Below are 17,263 nucleotides of genomic sequence, written 5' to 3'. Positions count from 1 at the left end.
CAGATTTCTTTCTTTTCTGCGACTAGACACGCTTTATTCCGAACAGACAAACAGTTTTACTTTAACCTTTCACGCGGTGTTTGAACAAACTAAAAATTTGTCGATGGCCACGACTGGTTTTAGACGGGGGTGGGGCGAATACACTGGTGGCTGAATAGATTAAAATGCGACTACAATTTCTATTTGGGAAAGGGAAGTGCTTAGTTGAAACTGAAACTAACACACATCTTAGAATTCCCTTCAGTGATATTTGTTTAAATACAGAATTTCGATTCCAAACTCTTAATTTAATTCTCTGATGTATGTAGAACTTGTGAATACCCTCGAACAAAGGCGAAAATAATTTTGCATACAACCTCGAACAAAAGGTAAATTCACGTCGATTGCTCAACATTCTCTAAAGTTTGCCAACCCGTTCTTTTGCAAGGGGTATAGAGTTTAAAAGATTTATTTGAGGCAAATCTCTGCGCCTTGTTTTCAATGTTACAACTTCAACTTCGTTTAAAAATAATATTTAAGCTTACATTAGACTAAATAGTTATACGTTCTCATTTATTGCTTGTTTTAATGTTCATTGTGGATAGGGGGTTAAGGATCGGGCATTAAACGTTTTTCTTGTATCAAACGTGTAGTGAAAGTGGCATTTGCCTCAAAAAGTGAAAGCAATGTTTTGTCTGATATTGAAAATGGATGCATATGTTTAAATGACCTAGCTGTTAAAAGTTCTATATTTAAAGAGCTTAGCATTAAGCCTGCATCAGCATATAGATCTCACAAGAAACTGAAGGATTTTTCCAACTGTTTTTTTTTTTTGTCTTGATTTTACTTTATTTACAACCTCTATCTCCGGTAACGCTATTCTTTGTCATGATGTATGCCTTCCTGATGCATGTATATTTCCTTGAATATACAGTCAAAACAAAACCAAATATCCACCGTAATTGACCTCAATTTAATTCAACGCGTAGAAAATGCGTAGTTAATAAAGTTCTGTTTTTTAACGTACTTAAACTACTAAAATATTTTTGGTAATCAAACATATTCAATTTTTGAACTCTTGATTGATAAACTGAAACCTTGTCGTTAAACAATGCTTTGTACTGTGGGTGACGACCGGTGACTGTTACATACCCTTGATTTTGACCCAAGATTTACATTCCTGTCATACATTCTAGGAGTGTTGTTTTGACATTTTAAAAGGTGCCAGGAACCAGCTGCCATTCTACCCTATTTAACTTACTCTCACCTTGTCTGGCATTTCTGCCGTGCGAGTGATAGAAGAAAATTAGAGCGCATACAAGAAAGGGCACTCAGAGCCATTTTCTGCGACAAAACGTCAAGTTATGACAAATTACTAGTTATGGCCAACCTATGCACTCTACAAAATAGAAGGTTACAGGACCTAGCTACTCTTATATACAAGGTTAAGCATAACATTTGTCCTACGTATGTTGCTGACTTATTTCAGAGGTCTGAGACGAAGTATGCCTTATGCAACAAAGAATTTGTTATCCCTAGATTTAATACAGTCACATATGGCAAACATACGATCAGATACGTTGGGCCTAAGATATGGAACATAATACCAAAGAACATTAGGAGTTTACCAACACTGTCATCTTTTAAGAAAAACATTCGTAAGCTAGATTTAGATATTTTAATGAATGATAATTGCTGCGCTAATTGTTTTCTATGTAGTTCTTAATGTAAGTTCTTAGCTTGTATTTTAACTGTACATATTGAAAATATTTTATCTTGTATTTTAACTTGTATATATTGTAAATATTTTAATCAATTTTAACCGATTTTAGCATTTATTAGGATATTTCGATTTTGTTATTTTTCTTTTACTTTAAAGTGTCCCCATTTAGTGGTTTTATTACTGCTATTTTAGTTTTTGACACTCAAATAAAGGTTTTATTATTATTATTATTTATTATTGAAAATCCACAGGGCTGGGAAAAAAAGCTTTAATTTCAGCTTGTCATTCAGAAAAGCAGCTGTCAAATTTTGGCTTCTCTTGTGTGTACCAGACACAGATGATGCAAAATAATAGAAAAAAGACAACAAATAATACTGACTAATATACAACATTCTTATTTGTGTCCGGTACCTGATTTTGCTTGCCCAGTTTTTTTGCCTTAGTTTTCGTTTCAGTATGATTTAGTGGACAGATGACTTGCCTGGGCCAGTGAGCAAGGAAAGGTACTTGCCTGGCAGGAAAATCTACTCGTCCCAGACAACCCAATGCTACTTTTTTTGGAATCCTGTCTAAAATGATTGTCGAGTCTTTTGCTTATCTGGACTTTCTTGTGAGCCTGAAATGTGAATCCTTTATTTATACGTTTAGTTGTCAAGACTTTAAATTATCAAGACTTTTGCATTACGTTTTGAGTGAGTCTGTATAAGGGCCAAGTCAGGTGGTACAACTTTGCCATGTGCATGAAGTTATTCATTTCATGTAGACTTGCTGTATGCTTGTTGCATGTGGCAAAGTTATGCTTTCTTCACTGGCCCTGAAAGAGGTTTGACTCTATTAAAGTTTGCCTGCTATTTTACACGACAGTTGTTTGCCATATTGTTCACAATCCTTTTACTAAACATGGTTACAAATACTGCATTAACCTTGAAATGAATAAAAAACAATGGGAGACCTTTTTGGAAGGTTTTGTAACTGTGCAAGCAGAGTTTTACATGGCAACAATGTTCTGTTCAAAATACATGTTGAAGTCCATCTGAAACAGACAAGAAGAGTCTAACTGTTTTGTTTAACTGTTCAATTATAGACAACCCTGGTGTAGTGAAATTTGGTATACATGTATTGAGAAAATTGGATATATAGTGTAAACAGTATTAAACTTTGTTTTCTCTTGCCATTTTTTTTAAATACATTGACTTGGCTTTTCATGTCAAATATTTAGTTTTCTCTTAAAAATGTACACGTTTTCCTGCTGAATTTAACGTTACATTTTGGGCGTACAGAGAACAGTCATTTAAATTTGGAATCCCTTGCTGTACTATAGACAACTAACCAGACAAAGCAGTTATTGACTACTTTACATACGTATATTTAGTTCACAGAGATTAGCAATGTGATTAACCCTGCGTTTTACAGTTTACAGTGATTAAGGCATTCTACCGAAACAGTTGTGTGCTTAAACACAGCCAGACACCTTTTTAAAATGAATATTTGGACATTAGTGATAGCAAACACCAGATACATGTGCATGTTTAATGAATTCTTTGGAACCAAGCTGGTTTGTGTAAGATGGGTTGCATGTTGCACTGTAATTTAATCCTGCTGATGTGTACTTAGTATAAAGTTATATTGGTGGTAATGTGGCAGTGCTCTGTTGCCCCAAGAAACTAAATCTGGTGTTCAGGTTAGAAGATAAACTTGTTTCTCAAAATTAATGTGCTTCATACTAAGAGTCTTCAGAAACTATAAAATTGTTCTTTGAGTTCTACCAGCCTTGCTTATAACAAGAAAATTAAAGATCTCAATTCGAAGACTTACTGGTCAGAGTTTCATAGGGTTGCTATGGAAGTGTTCAGCTGTGAACAAAATGTTAGAATAAATTAGCAAAAAGATTCAAAGTTCTTAGAATTATAAATCATTGCATATATAGCAGCTTTGATTTGAGTAACCATGGGTCTAAAAAATGTATCTACATGACTATAGAGAGGTGATAAAAAACATGTTCATGTACAAATTATATAAATGGTCTAACATTTCATCGGTAACAAAATTGATTGCTCATTTTAGTGTTGTTCATACTGTTCTAAAATCATTAGTTTTTTTGCTGTGCTGTAAAATGTCTCGGATACAGTCATCATGGTTAACAATGTTTTACATGACACATTGGAAACAATAGCTGAACCAAACTGACCAATTGGATCAACAGCTAGAAACTACAAACTGTCATGTTACAATCAGCTTTTAACTTCACTCTGAACTAGAGCTGAATAAATACTGAAAGTCCATAAAACTGAAAAGAAAATTTTAAGGCATTGAAGATTCCTTGAAAACTGAAGTGTGCACTTGTAGGTCCCTACAATTTGTTGTTTTTATTGAAGAATACTAATGCTTTGTCTCAAGTGGTAAATATTTTTATGTGCTATGTGTTGTTGATAGTTTGGATTTATAGTAAAGCCCTCAATTTTTTTTGTTCAAATTTTTGTTATCAAAACGTTGGTCACCAACATCAGGCTAATTTCACATGCAAGTGGCCACATTTGAGGCAGTACTGATTTGTTCTAGTTTCCTAACACTTGATCAATCTGTTACAAATGAATGAAGTAGCATTTTTATCCCCTTTTCCTTCTAACAACCCTTTAGGTCATTTTCCATGTTGTCCTTGCTAGCCACAAATTTTGATCAAATACAAGGTCCTCATTTGTAGCAGGACTGACTCTTTTCAGGTCTCTGAAATGGTTGACCATCTTGTCCAAACTGAACTTATTCTATTTTTGTTTTGATGTTGTCAATAAGCTTATCTGAATCTACCACTATAGATTTAAGATGGAACCCCATGTGAACTACATTTAGAGTACATTTTTAAAAATTGATCTGAATTACTATCATCTTGTTTGGTTTATTTGACTATAGATTCCACCACAAATGCAACAGAATATAGTCATGGGGCAGATGCCTGGTCAGATGCAGGCACCCCAAGGACAACCTCGCCTCCCAAATCAACAGCAGTTCTTCCACAGCCAAAGAGCCATGAGAATTCCAAGACACCAAGCTCCAAACAACCCTCCAATGTACTCTTCACCACCAGGGGGTCCCATAGTACAAATGATGGGACCACCTGGGGCGCCTCAGTTCATTCCGCAAGGACAGACTGCGCCGTTTATGGCACCACCCGTAAGTGGAAGCTGTTGAAATTGTTGCTTGTAACCTGACCGACTACTGTTACCAGGGGGGGGAAGCAACTTCCCATACATTCTCTTATATGAAATCTGAGCGATGCTCTCACAACTTGCAAAGCAATCATCGGGGCGGTAGTCAGCGGATGTCTCTAAGGCGCATGAGCAGCTCCTTTCTTTGTGAACTTGCCAAAACAAAAACATGGGACCAGTGAGTAATAAAAAAGACTTTCTAAGTTTTGACTTTAAAGCAGCGAAAATTTCTCCGGAAAGGTTCTTGGTGTCAATATGTGGTGTTTGTTATGAAATAAAACCATCACGGGAATGGTAATGAAAACGTGGCGATCGAATATTCCCGCGCTGGTCGGAGCTATTGTTCTTGCTCTATTGTTTGAGGTTGTTTGTTGACTTGGTCTTTCTTTGTTTTACTTCATTTACAATCCCATGTGGGCCAGTTGAAAATCGTGGCACAAACATTTGCATTTCAGCACTGAAAAGTAGCACGGCATCACAAAATTCTGCGTTCTTAAAACTACACGATGATGACGAAATTTTCGGATTTAAACACGCTGCTTTTAGATTTTTAGTTAAGAGAATTGAACCCCTTTATAATAAGTGATTCCACGACATAGCAGCTTCCATTTCGCGGGAAAAGATTGCCTGTTGCATCATCGTCCAAAAACCGCTGACTACATTGTGAATTGATCGCTTTGCAAGTTGTGAGAGCATCGCTACTCGGTCCCAGACCTCGTTTCTTTCCCCCCCCCCCCCCCCCCCTGACTGTTACTGTTGTACACATTCGACCTTTTTGGGGCTCCTTCTTCGTGTAGAAGCACAGAACACATCACAATAGAATAGTGCATCGCAAACCTTTTGTTTTTATTATATTCCTCGTTCTTTTGTCCTTTTGTTCTCTATTGTTATAGGTAAACTGTGTCTTCTACACGGAGTAATGCTGGATTTCCACTGACGCGTAATTTTTTACGCGCGAGAAAAATTTAGAGACAATGTATGAACGACTTGCGTACACGTTAACGCAAGTCGTTCATACATTGTCTCTAAATTTTTTCACGCACGTAAAAAATTACGCGTCAGTGGAAATCCACCTTAAGAGCCCTTTTTGGTCAGATCTTTATTGTAAAGTTTGTGATCAGATTTTGTCATAGTGATATACATGTATGTAACAGTGGACACATACCGTAAAATTCCGGTTATAAGCGTCCCTCGTTATAGGCCTATATACCTGTAAAAAAAGGAAACACATGTGGCTTTAAGACCCCCCCCCCCCCCCCAGATATAATCCCCCTTTCTGCTGGAAGGCAGTACTGAAGAACAGGGCTAAATGTTGCTTTGTTATGACTTTTTAACTTAAAAACGTATTTCAAACAACACTGCTGAGGTGCGTTTCGAAACTTTTTTATTATACGGCTTATATGCCCCCACCCAAAACCCCCTACCTACCCCAAGCCTGGAGAAATTAGAATTAGATTTCTTTGATTCTTATAAAACATCATTTCAGTAGGTGTATTCTTCACCAATCATAATTTACCGGCTTAGCCATTTCAATTCACAAAGAGTACAATTGGTACCTGTTGTGGCACATGCAGTCGCTTGATTTTGCTCCAGTGAGCTTGTCATCTACAAAAGCTTCTCCTGTGTAGCTATGACTACCAGTTAGAAACCTTTGATCAAAGTTAAGTGGAAATAAACAAATACATACAAATAAAATAAAAATCCTTACCCACCACAGGTAGCATTGACATACTTATCAACGTGTCAACAACACTTGTTGGTATAGAATACTTTGCCTTGAAAAAGATATAATTAAAGATATAATTTAAATAGGGGGTGGCCTTTACTACATACAGAATTAACAGCTTTAGAGGAAGCAACACGATATCCCTCACTCTGTTTTTAAATTCCCCATTTCCTTCCAGATCCCCTTTCTACAATTGCATCGTGACATGTCATGGCTTTTTCATTTTTCATTTGATAGCTATGCTTCAAGTTGTGCACAAGCATTTCCAATGCTAAACATTTTGACTTTTTTGTCTTGCAGGTTGAGTATACCCAAATACCCATGAGCGGTCCACCTCAGATGCAATTCAGACCTCAGCAACCGATGCAGGGTCAATTTACGCCTGTCTCTGCTTCACAGCCACAAGGACCTTACGGCTATCCACAGACGACAGTTTATCCCATGGGACAGCCTTCACAACCTGTTTATATCGTCAGAGCTCCTGCGGCCCCCATGACTGGAATGCCACAGTTTCAAACTCAAAGTTTTGAACCTCGTGCACGTGAGAGAAAAATTATCCAGATTAAAGATCCCAATAGTAACAAGGATGTAACACAAGAAATCTTAAATCGCCAACCATCGGGGAGTATAACAAGCAGTACCGGTGGCACCCCTAATAATTCTACACCAGATATTTCAGGACAGTCCAGTAGCTCAAGCACACCTCCCCTGACGTCACAACAGCAAGCAGAGGCCAATGTGCGGGCACAGTTTGCGGCGCAGGTCGCTGCAACATTAGCTAATGATAATGATGAGAAGCCTAAAAAGCCTGTCGAGTATATAATCCAGAAGGCACCGGTAAATAATAAAACCCCAGCAGTAGATACTGTTAAAATAAAAGAAGTTGCAGATATATCAAAAGACAAAGTAGTGAAAGAGACTGAAGTTAATTCAACTAGTAATGCCGTAACAGAACCTAAGTTACCTGAAAAGCCTGTTGAAAAGGCTGTAGAAACACAGCCCAAAGAAGAGGTTATTAAAAGACAACCCAAAGAAGCCGTGCAGGGCTCTAAACTTAACGAAGGAGTTTCAGCAGAGAATTCATTGGGGTCGAAATCTTTGGTCAGTTCAGTAGATGCAATCACATCCACAAAAGAAATAATTTCCAATGTGAGAGTGGAAATCTTTACTGCAGATGAGGTGCGCAACAAGGAAGCACAACAGAGCAGCGCAGCTGTTAGTGATGTAGTTAAAACTGCAGTTGAACCTGCAAAAGAGACTGTTGAGCAAGCTGCAACTGAAACAGTTCCTGCAAATGAGGCAAAGACATTAAATGGACCTGTGGCACTTTCCAGTGAGGAGGTAGAAAAAACAGAAGAAGTAATAAGTGTTGAGTCTCAGCCCGAGCTCCAAGCTCCACCTGTTGAAAATGTTCCAGAGCCTCCCGCAGACAACAAAGTTACTGAAGAGGCTGATGAGCAAGTTGCCGAACCTGAGTCAGCAGCTAAAGAAACTGCAGAAGCGGCAGTTTTGCCATCGGCGCCTGAGCCAGAAGATGCAGTTGGTGCTGAGAAGGTGAATGGTCATGAAGCTGATGTGAAGGTGTCCGCTGCAGCTCCAAAGAATCCTGTTGATACACAAGCAGCAGCAGGTTTGTATTTATTTCACTTGTTACTTTGTTTGAAAGATTTTAGATTTACCCACAGCACCTCGGGCAATGTTCAAGAATGTTGGATTAAAATCTTCGGGAATCTATGCGACATCTCCAGATGATCAACATGTACTTGGTGTGCTAGAAATCAAACATAATAGCTTATATTTTGAACCTGTTTCTATTGGCTATACATGTACCTGGATAGAGCGGTTTTCACTTGAGTGTCGAAAGTTAATTGCGTTTGCTTTGGTTTTGCATTGCTACGCTTAGTGATTGGCTTAAAAATCTTGCGCCACTTTCTCAGCCAATCAGAACTAAAACCAAAACCAATCGTGACTTCTCGCGCACGTTTTCCCGCACTTCGTGCCGGCAACATAATACTGTGGGTGTACCAGCAAAATCATCCATGGCCTTTAAAATTGTTTACAACAACAACAACAAATTTATTTTGCACCCTTTACATTCAATTAAATTAACAATACAATAAATAAAATAAATAAAGTAAAGTGCATGGCTGCCCAGAATAACCACGATTGGCTAACAAGATTGGGCAGCCATACTTACAGTAGTTTTTATTACAAAAATTTAGGGTTTATAATAAAGTATTATTAGCCTTTTTCCCTGTGGTGCAGTTTGTTGATGTTAGAATTCATATCAAGGATGTAGCTCAGATTTGAAATTGGTGAAAATTGCTTCACTATAGGAGGGTATGAGTAAATGGGGTATTGAGTAGTAATGTAAAATTAAATTTATGTATGCAAGGAAAGAAATTAATTAAATGAAAAGAGCGAGTTCTAGGAAACATTCAAAATGTATCTCAAGTATCCCATGGCTCAGTACTATTTCTTTGTATAGCTGAAAAGAGTCGAAAAGCACTTTTGCATTTTAAAATGTTGTGACTGTATTCAAACTACAGCTCCAAAATAAGCAGGGAATAACCCCAGGGGGGTACTCCGGGATCAAAGTGACGGGGATGATCGAATGGAGGCAAAACTCAGGACCCAAAAAAATCCCTAAGTCTCCCGACATTACCCAAAAAAATCCCTGGACCAAAAAAAACGCCCAAAAAAATCCCTAGTCAAATTACCCCTAAATTGCCAAGGCCGCGCCAAGGCACTTTAGTTTGATTTTAATACCGAAAAAAAATCCCCTTTTTAAATCAAGTCACCCAAAAAAATACCTGCCAAATTCTCCTACCCAAAAAAATCCCGGAATCGAAAATTTCGACCCCAAAAAAATCCTTCGCACATCCCCGTCACTTGGATCCCGGAGTACCCCCCTGGGGGAATAACCACATAATTATTTCCAACATTTTAACTTCTTTGTTAATGTTCTGTTTTTTCTTGTGTCTCATATGTTCGCAGAAATGCCAGTGCAAAATAATAATAAAAAACCCCCCGAAATCTGGAGATGGCAAATTTTGCATTGATAAGGTACCTTTTTTCACCCACAAAAAGGGAGTAGAAACTAGAGCTAGTCCGATCCATCCACGAAAACATGTCAAATATTGAAACATTTCCCCCAAAAATCAGGCAAAATAAGCCTGTTATAAAATATTATAAAATAATTCAAGATAGATTTGTAATGTGTCAGGGAGATTCCTTTTGCCCCATCCGAAACTGACAAGTTTTTTTATTTGAAATGCAAAAAATAATAAATGAATAAAAAATTATCTTAAGTCTTTAAAGTTTGTTTAATGTCTAAGCAAAGCCAGCTATTCAGTTAATGGCACTTAAAATTGTTACATTGGCGCTATTGAGATCATACTCATCATTCCAAGAGAGAATAGTTGTTAACTTGATACTAAACTACTGGTGAAGAATTTAGTCTTGATTGATTGTTGAATTTATGTTTTTTTTGTGAGTTTGCTTTGCATTAAAACCTTTTTTACACTGTGTTGAAAGAATTGACACTTTGGAAGATTTTGCAGTGTAATAATGTACAATAGTAGTTAAATATTAACAATTAATTTGCATGCATGACTCATGTCACTTGACAGTCAATTGTTTATCATGAATGTGATACTGACCGGCCCCCAGAGGTCAGTGGCTATTATGATTGACTCAATTGAATGCCAAGTATTTCATTTCCAAAATTGGGCAATACATGCTCAGTACTCAGCTTTCTAACTCACAACGCACAGTTTTCTGCTCCTTATCTCTGGAAACACATAGAAGCTGCTACAAGTGTTAGGCAAGTTCTAAATTGCTTTGTTTTTAGGGTGAAATTGCTGGTCTTTGTGATTAATATCCTTCACCCTGAGAAGCAAACATTTGGCAAATATGCATGTAATTATCATGTGAAGTCATGCAACCATAGAATGGCATATCCGTTCATGAATCTCTTCATGTTTTATCACGGAAAGTGAAACCTAATCCACAAATTCCTTTCTGTCTCTTTTCTGAGGATGTCTTTTACCATTAAATATATCTGTAATTTGTGGTTCTTATTGATAGATTTTTAATGAAAAGGCAAGCAGAGCTCTGAATGTTTATGTTGCTGACAAATTGAAACCATGTTTTGCCACATGTCTTACGCCTAGCTTTGATTAAAAGATATTTAAATTTTTATTTTCATGGCTGAGAGTGGAAATAGGTTTTACAGAATAAGTGTAGAAGCAGGGATTTATGTAAGAACATTTTATTTAGTTTCTTGCTCATTTGTAAATTCTGCTTAGAATTGATTTATATTCTTGACGATTATGTCACTTCCTGTATGAATTTCAAAAATTGTTTCATTCAACTTGGTAACTTATCAAATTACCACTGATTCAACTTTTTGTAAAACTGTAATTTAGACTGCTTTGTGGTGATCTAAATCTACATGTACAGTAATTGGTTGTTGTGTTATGCAATTCTTGGGTAATTTTGTCATTGTTTTCTCGGGCCTCCTCGTCACGCTGGGAGGTGAAACTGTTGAATTTATAAACTCCGAATTTTGTTTTTCTTTCTGTACTGCATGTTCATGTTAAGGAAGCATGTTATTTAACCACTATTGAATTGAAGGAATGATACATTATTTAAATCAACAGAAACTGGAATCTAATACAGCCTTTTATTTTGGCACATATATTTATTTCACTCCAGAATAATTTAGTATACAGTGGCCAGAGATCAATATCCCATCCATGTGCTTTCAATCGATTATTGCAACATTAGTGATTTAAAGTTTGCACTGTACTATAATTTATTGGTTTTTTCCATAATTGTAAAGGGAAAAGACCACTGAAGCCTAACAGCTAAATTGTTCTAAACAAAATTAATTGGAAACTATCTGTTGTAACTAGAATACAGAAATGTGGCTAAAAAAACTTCACAATTTCATGTGGCCTGCTCTTTGTGGATTATTGTGATCAGAAGATTTGATGGTGTTATAAAATGTCAGCTTGTGAAAAAAAGAAGGAAAAAAATGCAATACTGTATTGCTGTCATTAAAATATAACACTTTAGGAGCTCATCCATGGACTCTGGAAGGGAAGCCTTGTTTACAAGATATCCTGTCATCTGTTAACTGAAGGGGGGTGGGGGGTGGACATGTTTCGTTGAAGAGGGTTTTATTACTGTTTTGGGAATTGGTTTTGGTTTGTTCTAGTCTGTAATGATGTACAGAAATTTCCTGTTTTGTATTAGAAATGGCATGCTGCTATTCCTTAAAACAAAAATTAACACATGGTCTGGATCTTTCATGGCTTCAAGATCAAGGGCTTGTTTAGACCATAACAGTGTTTTTTTTGTCTGGAGAATGATAGTGGGTTTGAAGACCTAGTAGAACAATTCTGCCCAATATTTGATACAAAATTAATGCTAAACTAATAAGAACTGCCTCGCCTTTCCTTCTTTTTTATTGTTTTTATTTGTGATAAACTTCAGTGTGAGTAATTGGTGTGATTGATCTCGTTTTAGCCAAAGATATGAAGAAGAAGAAACAGAAACAACGTCTCAAAGACATGGAGAAACGCTCTTCAGAGAAGGGCATGGATCTTATGGAGGCTTACACAGAAAAGCCTGTCCAAGAAGAGGTAAATAAAATAATTTTTAATACCGTAGAATTCCGGTTATAAGCCCTGGGCTTATACAACTTCGTAAGGATTTTTGGGTGGGCTTATAAGCGGAGGGGCTTATATCTGGGAGGGCCTATATTAAGCAGAATGAAAAAAATGTTTCGAAACGAGCCACGGCAGTGTTGATGGAAATACGTTTTTAGTTAAAAACACATAATAAAGCAACATTTAGCCCTATTCAGTACTGTCATCCGGTAGAGGGGGGCTTATAATCAGATGTATTGTACAGTATAATGCTCTTTCTCTTCCGAGTTCCTATTCCTATTCTGGACTTAATTCTTCATACCACTGATCAGTTTCTTGGCAAATGATACCCTATTCTAGACCAAAACTCTCTGATTTCTATACCCTATCCCAGACTAAACTCTTTAAAAAACATACCCTTCACAGCGGCACATACCTATATAGCTCATATATGGGAGTGCGGAGTGCCCCCCCCCCCCCCCATCACAGGGTTAATGCCGGGATTAAGTTTGCCAGCACCCATTTTTACACCCAGGTGGAGAGAGGCACAATAAAAGTGAAGTGACTTCCCCAAGAACACAACACAGCGAACCTGGCCAGGGCTTGAACGCAAACTGCTTGATCTGGAGTCCAGCACACTGGCCAATAAACCACCAGACCTCCCTTTCCCTTGAGTACAGACTTTGCCTGTTATTCTTGTTAACACATGATATTTGATTGTTCTTATTTGTGTGTAGGTTCCTGAAGAAAATGAGGAACCAGCTGTTGAAGAAACACCAACACAAACACAGGAGGAAAATGAGGAGGCTCAATCTGAGGAAGAGACATGGGAGGATAAAGAAGGTACATAACGTCAAATTAAAGCTACAGGGTGGTGTTGGGTACTGCAGTGTGTGATCAGTGCAGTGCTGTATGAATGTTACAGTTACCCATTTTGAAAGTGCAAGACCAACACAGCATCTAAGTGTTAAGGTATCAGCCACCCTTCAGGACCGTCTGCGCGCAGATCGCTCTAGCACTTTTGTTTTTAATACAACCCCTACAAACCACACATTTTCTGAAAGCTTTATAGTTCCAGTTTGTGAATTTTTCCTTTAACAAACTGGCTTGTTATTGAGCCAGCTAAGTGTTTTCTTAGCTACATCCCTGGTAGTGATAATACTTGGGGCTGATGTCTTCCCTGCTGATCTTGGTTTGGATCTTTGATTGACAGGCCATGACTCAGCAGTATGGTAAAGGCCTTTATTTATTTTATTTATTTATTTTTATCTAAGGGCAAAAGTCAACTTTGAAGCAGAAATTGCTGGCACAATCTGCCTATCCTGAGTCCATTATGTGTTTGTTGTTCTCAGTGGCAAACAGATTCAAATTGGCTTTTATTTTTCTTCAACAGAGTTTCCAGAACCAGAGGGTGGAAAGCTCACATACGAAAGAGATTTCCTGTTGCAGTTCCAGTCGAATCCAATGTGCATGTTGAAGCCAGAAGGCCTACCTGACTTGGAAGTTGTCCTAGGCCAAGCACGACCCCCTTCTAAATCAGGCTATCAACAGAACAAGTAAGACAGTTAAACATTATAATCTTCCTGTAATTTTTAATAACTCAATCATTGGTTGCATTTTTTAGTGGTTGTACAATGAATTCATGTTGATTTTACAGTTTGTCTCTTTGTGTTCTTTCATTACAGAATGCCAAAAGCTGATGGTGGTGAAAATATGTTTTTGCCTTCGTATCTTCGACAGAATTCAAGGGTAAGTCTTGTCTACTTTGCTTAGTTTTGCGTAAGTTGGATGGTATAGGATGTTTGTTATTGTCAACCAGATATGGTCAGAATGTATTATGTACTATCAGAAACCCATAAGGGTTGAAACGTGTAACGCACGGCAACAGCATTTGAATATTCATTTTGCTAAGTACCATATTTGGAAACACGAAGAATTTGTACGCGAATGCTTTCTACACGTAACGACACACGCAACATAATTTTTGGTTTTGCGGTAAGTTGCTTGAATTTCGACCTAAACACCGTAAATTTCTTGCAGAAACTAAAGAAATACATTAAGTGCATCGAAGCGAAGTTCTCCAGACTATTTCAAGAAGATGAAACAGGAGAATTTAACCAAATTAAACTTTATTCAACCAAGCTTGTTCAAAAGCAAGATTACGCCATCGAGCGCGAGCTAGGGCGTGCTGTGAATTTAATCCAAATATAGTAATTTTGATTGGTTAAATGTTTCTCGTGATTTTCCAAATATGGTACTAAGTGTAAACGAATGTGCAAACGCTTTGTACAATGAGAATCATAGGGAGTTACGCGTTTCAACCGTTATGGGTTTCTGGTACTATGCCTATTGTAAAAAAAAAAATAAAGTAGGAAATTTTAAAAAGCTTGAGGCGTGTGTTGATGAACATGTAGTTGTGGTTGCTTCCATTACCATCTATGCACACATTTAAGGAATACATTGAATGTTTTTTTAAATTAATTGCAGGGTGGTAACCAATCTGGCCAAAGAGCAGGACGTAACAGAAATGTGCAACCAAAGAAGGTCATCGAACTTGCACCGAAAAATCCGGGAAGTGAGGTAAATACCTACCAATGCTTGAGGGTGATTAAATGAGATGCTAAACAACCCCAGGGCTGTTACCCGCAACACTTGTTACGGCTGAGTTGACTCAATGTTACGGGTGAAAATGTTGATTGGTATTATGTTACACTTGCACATAGAGCAAAATGCTACGGGTGATAACTTTAACGTGACGGCTGCTTGAAAACTTAATGACAGCCCTGCAACCTGGCTACATTATATTGCACCTTTCGATAACACACATACTCTGCACAATCAACCGGTCGGTTTTTTTTGTCTGCCATCAACCATCAGGAAACAGAAGTTCACTTCAACTGGTTCAAAAAGTCACATTTGTCAGTTGTGGTTGGTGATTTCAATCTGTTTTTCTTGTAACTGTTTTTCGAGGTTTGTTGGCTAGTGCCATAATCAATATTGATAGCAGGGAAAAAGGCACTATTTAGTTAGTTAGGTTTTGAACATTTAGTTAGTTAGGTTTTGAACTTCAGAGTTCATGAATTATTGAAGGTGCAGTAATTTGAATTGAAGGAATGTTTACTTGGGACACGGTCACACCCAACAGTGGATTCTCTAAAAATAATAAATAAAGGTTTGGTTCTAGCTGTTGTTAATCATTACTTGATTTGTCTGCAACAGTTGAAAAGAGCTGAGAATAGATGGGTGCGACCAAGTGAAGTTGCCAAAGATGCTAGTGAAGAGGAAAAAAAGACTGAGGTATGCTCTGTTCATTTATAGCAATGTTGTGAGGAAATATGGTGAAAGAGACATGATGAATTGAACTTTTCTAAATGGTTTGGATGAGGTATTATTTTTTAAAAGGCTGTTGCATCTGAAAAATGTTCAGTCTAAAATTATAAAATTGGTTTTAAGGGTCCTGGGCATATACAACTTTGCAAGGGGTTTTGGGTGGGGCTGTGTCTGCAGAGGAATCAGTGGTTATCAGCAGTATGTTTTGTTAAAAAAATTGTTTACAGTGCAACGCGCCTTACCGTGGCCACCCAACAAACTTTTTTACAAGTGTGCTTTCGCAATATAAATATTTCTTTGACGAACACTCCTCCTTGCAAAGTTGAATATGATCAAATGGATACTTGTTACATTGTGTTTATCAACAAAACGTAGTGAAAACGTAAAATATTACAAGATGACACTTGTAAAAAAGTTTGTTGGGTGGCCATGGTAAGGTGCGTCGCACTGTAAGATATGCCGAGCAGAAACAACCCAAGGCTGATTTACATGCAAAATTATCAGGATATGTTTGCCTTAACATTGATTACAGGTATAACAAAAATTTTCATATAAGTTCAAAGAGGGGCCTATAAGCAAGGGATGAATAAGTCGTAGGGCTTCATATGCTGTAGTGCATTTGAAGGGCTCGGTGCAAAAAGGGCAGAAGTGATTTTGGCTAAAAATGAACATTGCCAAAACAACTCCAAAACTCGCGTGCGGGTTTGTTTACATAAGCGAAACATTGTAATGAAGTTATTTTGCCGGCTTTTGCTCCGTTTCTGAGAAATCACATATGCAAAAAACTAGGTTTTTCCAGTTGGCATCTTAAGTAGCTTCTTTGTTTAAATGTAACAAAGAAACTTCTAAAAACCCTGACTTGCAAAACCAAGCTTTTTGCATATGTTATTTCTTGAAAATGAAGCAAAAACCGGGAGAAATAAATACAGTACAATGTTTTACATACGTAAACAAACCCATGTGCGAAATGTTGAGTCGTTTTGTCAAAGTTCATTTTTATCCACAATCACTTCCACCCTTTTTGCACCGAGCGATTCATTTATAAAATGCAGTATGATCTCTTCAGTGGAGGATTACAATCAGAAAGAAAATTGTGTCTGACTAAAAAATACGCCCCTAGGCTCATTGTTGTTTTCTTCCCATTTAGTAAGGCTTTACAGTATTTTAGAACTTTACAATAAATTGGTTACAGATCTATATCAGCAAAAAACTGAAATTAAACCAGATTACCATCAAGGCAGTGGGAATCTTGTAAATTGCAACAATTTCTGTTTTCCTTGCAGGAGCTGTTCCGTAAAGTAAGGAGCATTCTGAACAAGTTGACTCCTCAGAAGTTCCAGACACTAACACAGCAGATTATTGACCTGGATATCGACACTGCAGAAAGACTAGAAGGTGCTATCGACCTTATATTTGAGAAGGTAGGTATGCTTTAAAAGATGCAAAGTGGAGGGAAGAATTTTGCATGTTTTCCCATTCTACAGAGGAACCCTGATTGTAGTGTTGCAATAGTAATAGCAGGAGAATAGTGTATAGTAACCGGAGAATGATTTTTAAAGGTTCCGCATCTTTATAAAAAAAATAGTTTCAGGCCTTTGAAATTTAGCCGGAGAATTCTCCGATCTCTGATGCCTAATGAACACCC

The 17,263-nt window shown here is 37.4% G+C and overlaps 1 protein-coding gene and 1 pseudogene across 1 annotated transcript in view; both read left to right on the top strand.

Annotated features, from left to right (window-relative positions):
• The window catches only part of LOC144657986 (uncharacterized), a 522,126-nt pseudogene that overhangs the window by 438,980 nt on the left and 65,883 nt on the right, over nt 1–17,263 (top strand).
• The window catches only part of LOC144658094 (eukaryotic translation initiation factor 4 gamma 3-like), a 32,425-nt gene that overhangs the window by 1,257 nt on the left and 13,905 nt on the right, over nt 1–17,263 (top strand). Inside the window, exons 4-12 of the mRNA XM_078518419.1 lie at nt 4,610–4,870; nt 6,932–8,261; nt 12,167–12,282; nt 13,026–13,131; nt 13,682–13,844; nt 13,974–14,037; nt 14,776–14,868; nt 15,508–15,585; nt 16,902–17,039. Of these exons, the coding sequence (XP_078374545.1) occupies nt 4,610–4,870; nt 6,932–8,261; nt 12,167–12,282; nt 13,026–13,131; nt 13,682–13,844; nt 13,974–14,037; nt 14,776–14,868; nt 15,508–15,585; nt 16,902–17,039 (2,349 nt within the window). The remainder of the gene's footprint in view (nt 1–4,609; nt 4,871–6,931; nt 8,262–12,166; nt 12,283–13,025; nt 13,132–13,681; nt 13,845–13,973; nt 14,038–14,775; nt 14,869–15,507; nt 15,586–16,901; nt 17,040–17,263) is intronic.

The sequence above is a fragment of the Oculina patagonica genome, chromosome 6 (genome assembly GCF_052425735.1).
Source record: "Oculina patagonica isolate OP01 chromosome 6, crgOcupat, whole genome shotgun sequence".
Classification (NCBI taxonomy): Eukaryota; Metazoa; Cnidaria; class Anthozoa; order Scleractinia; family Oculinidae; genus Oculina; species Oculina patagonica.
This window is presented reverse-complemented; position numbering and strand designations above follow the sequence as displayed.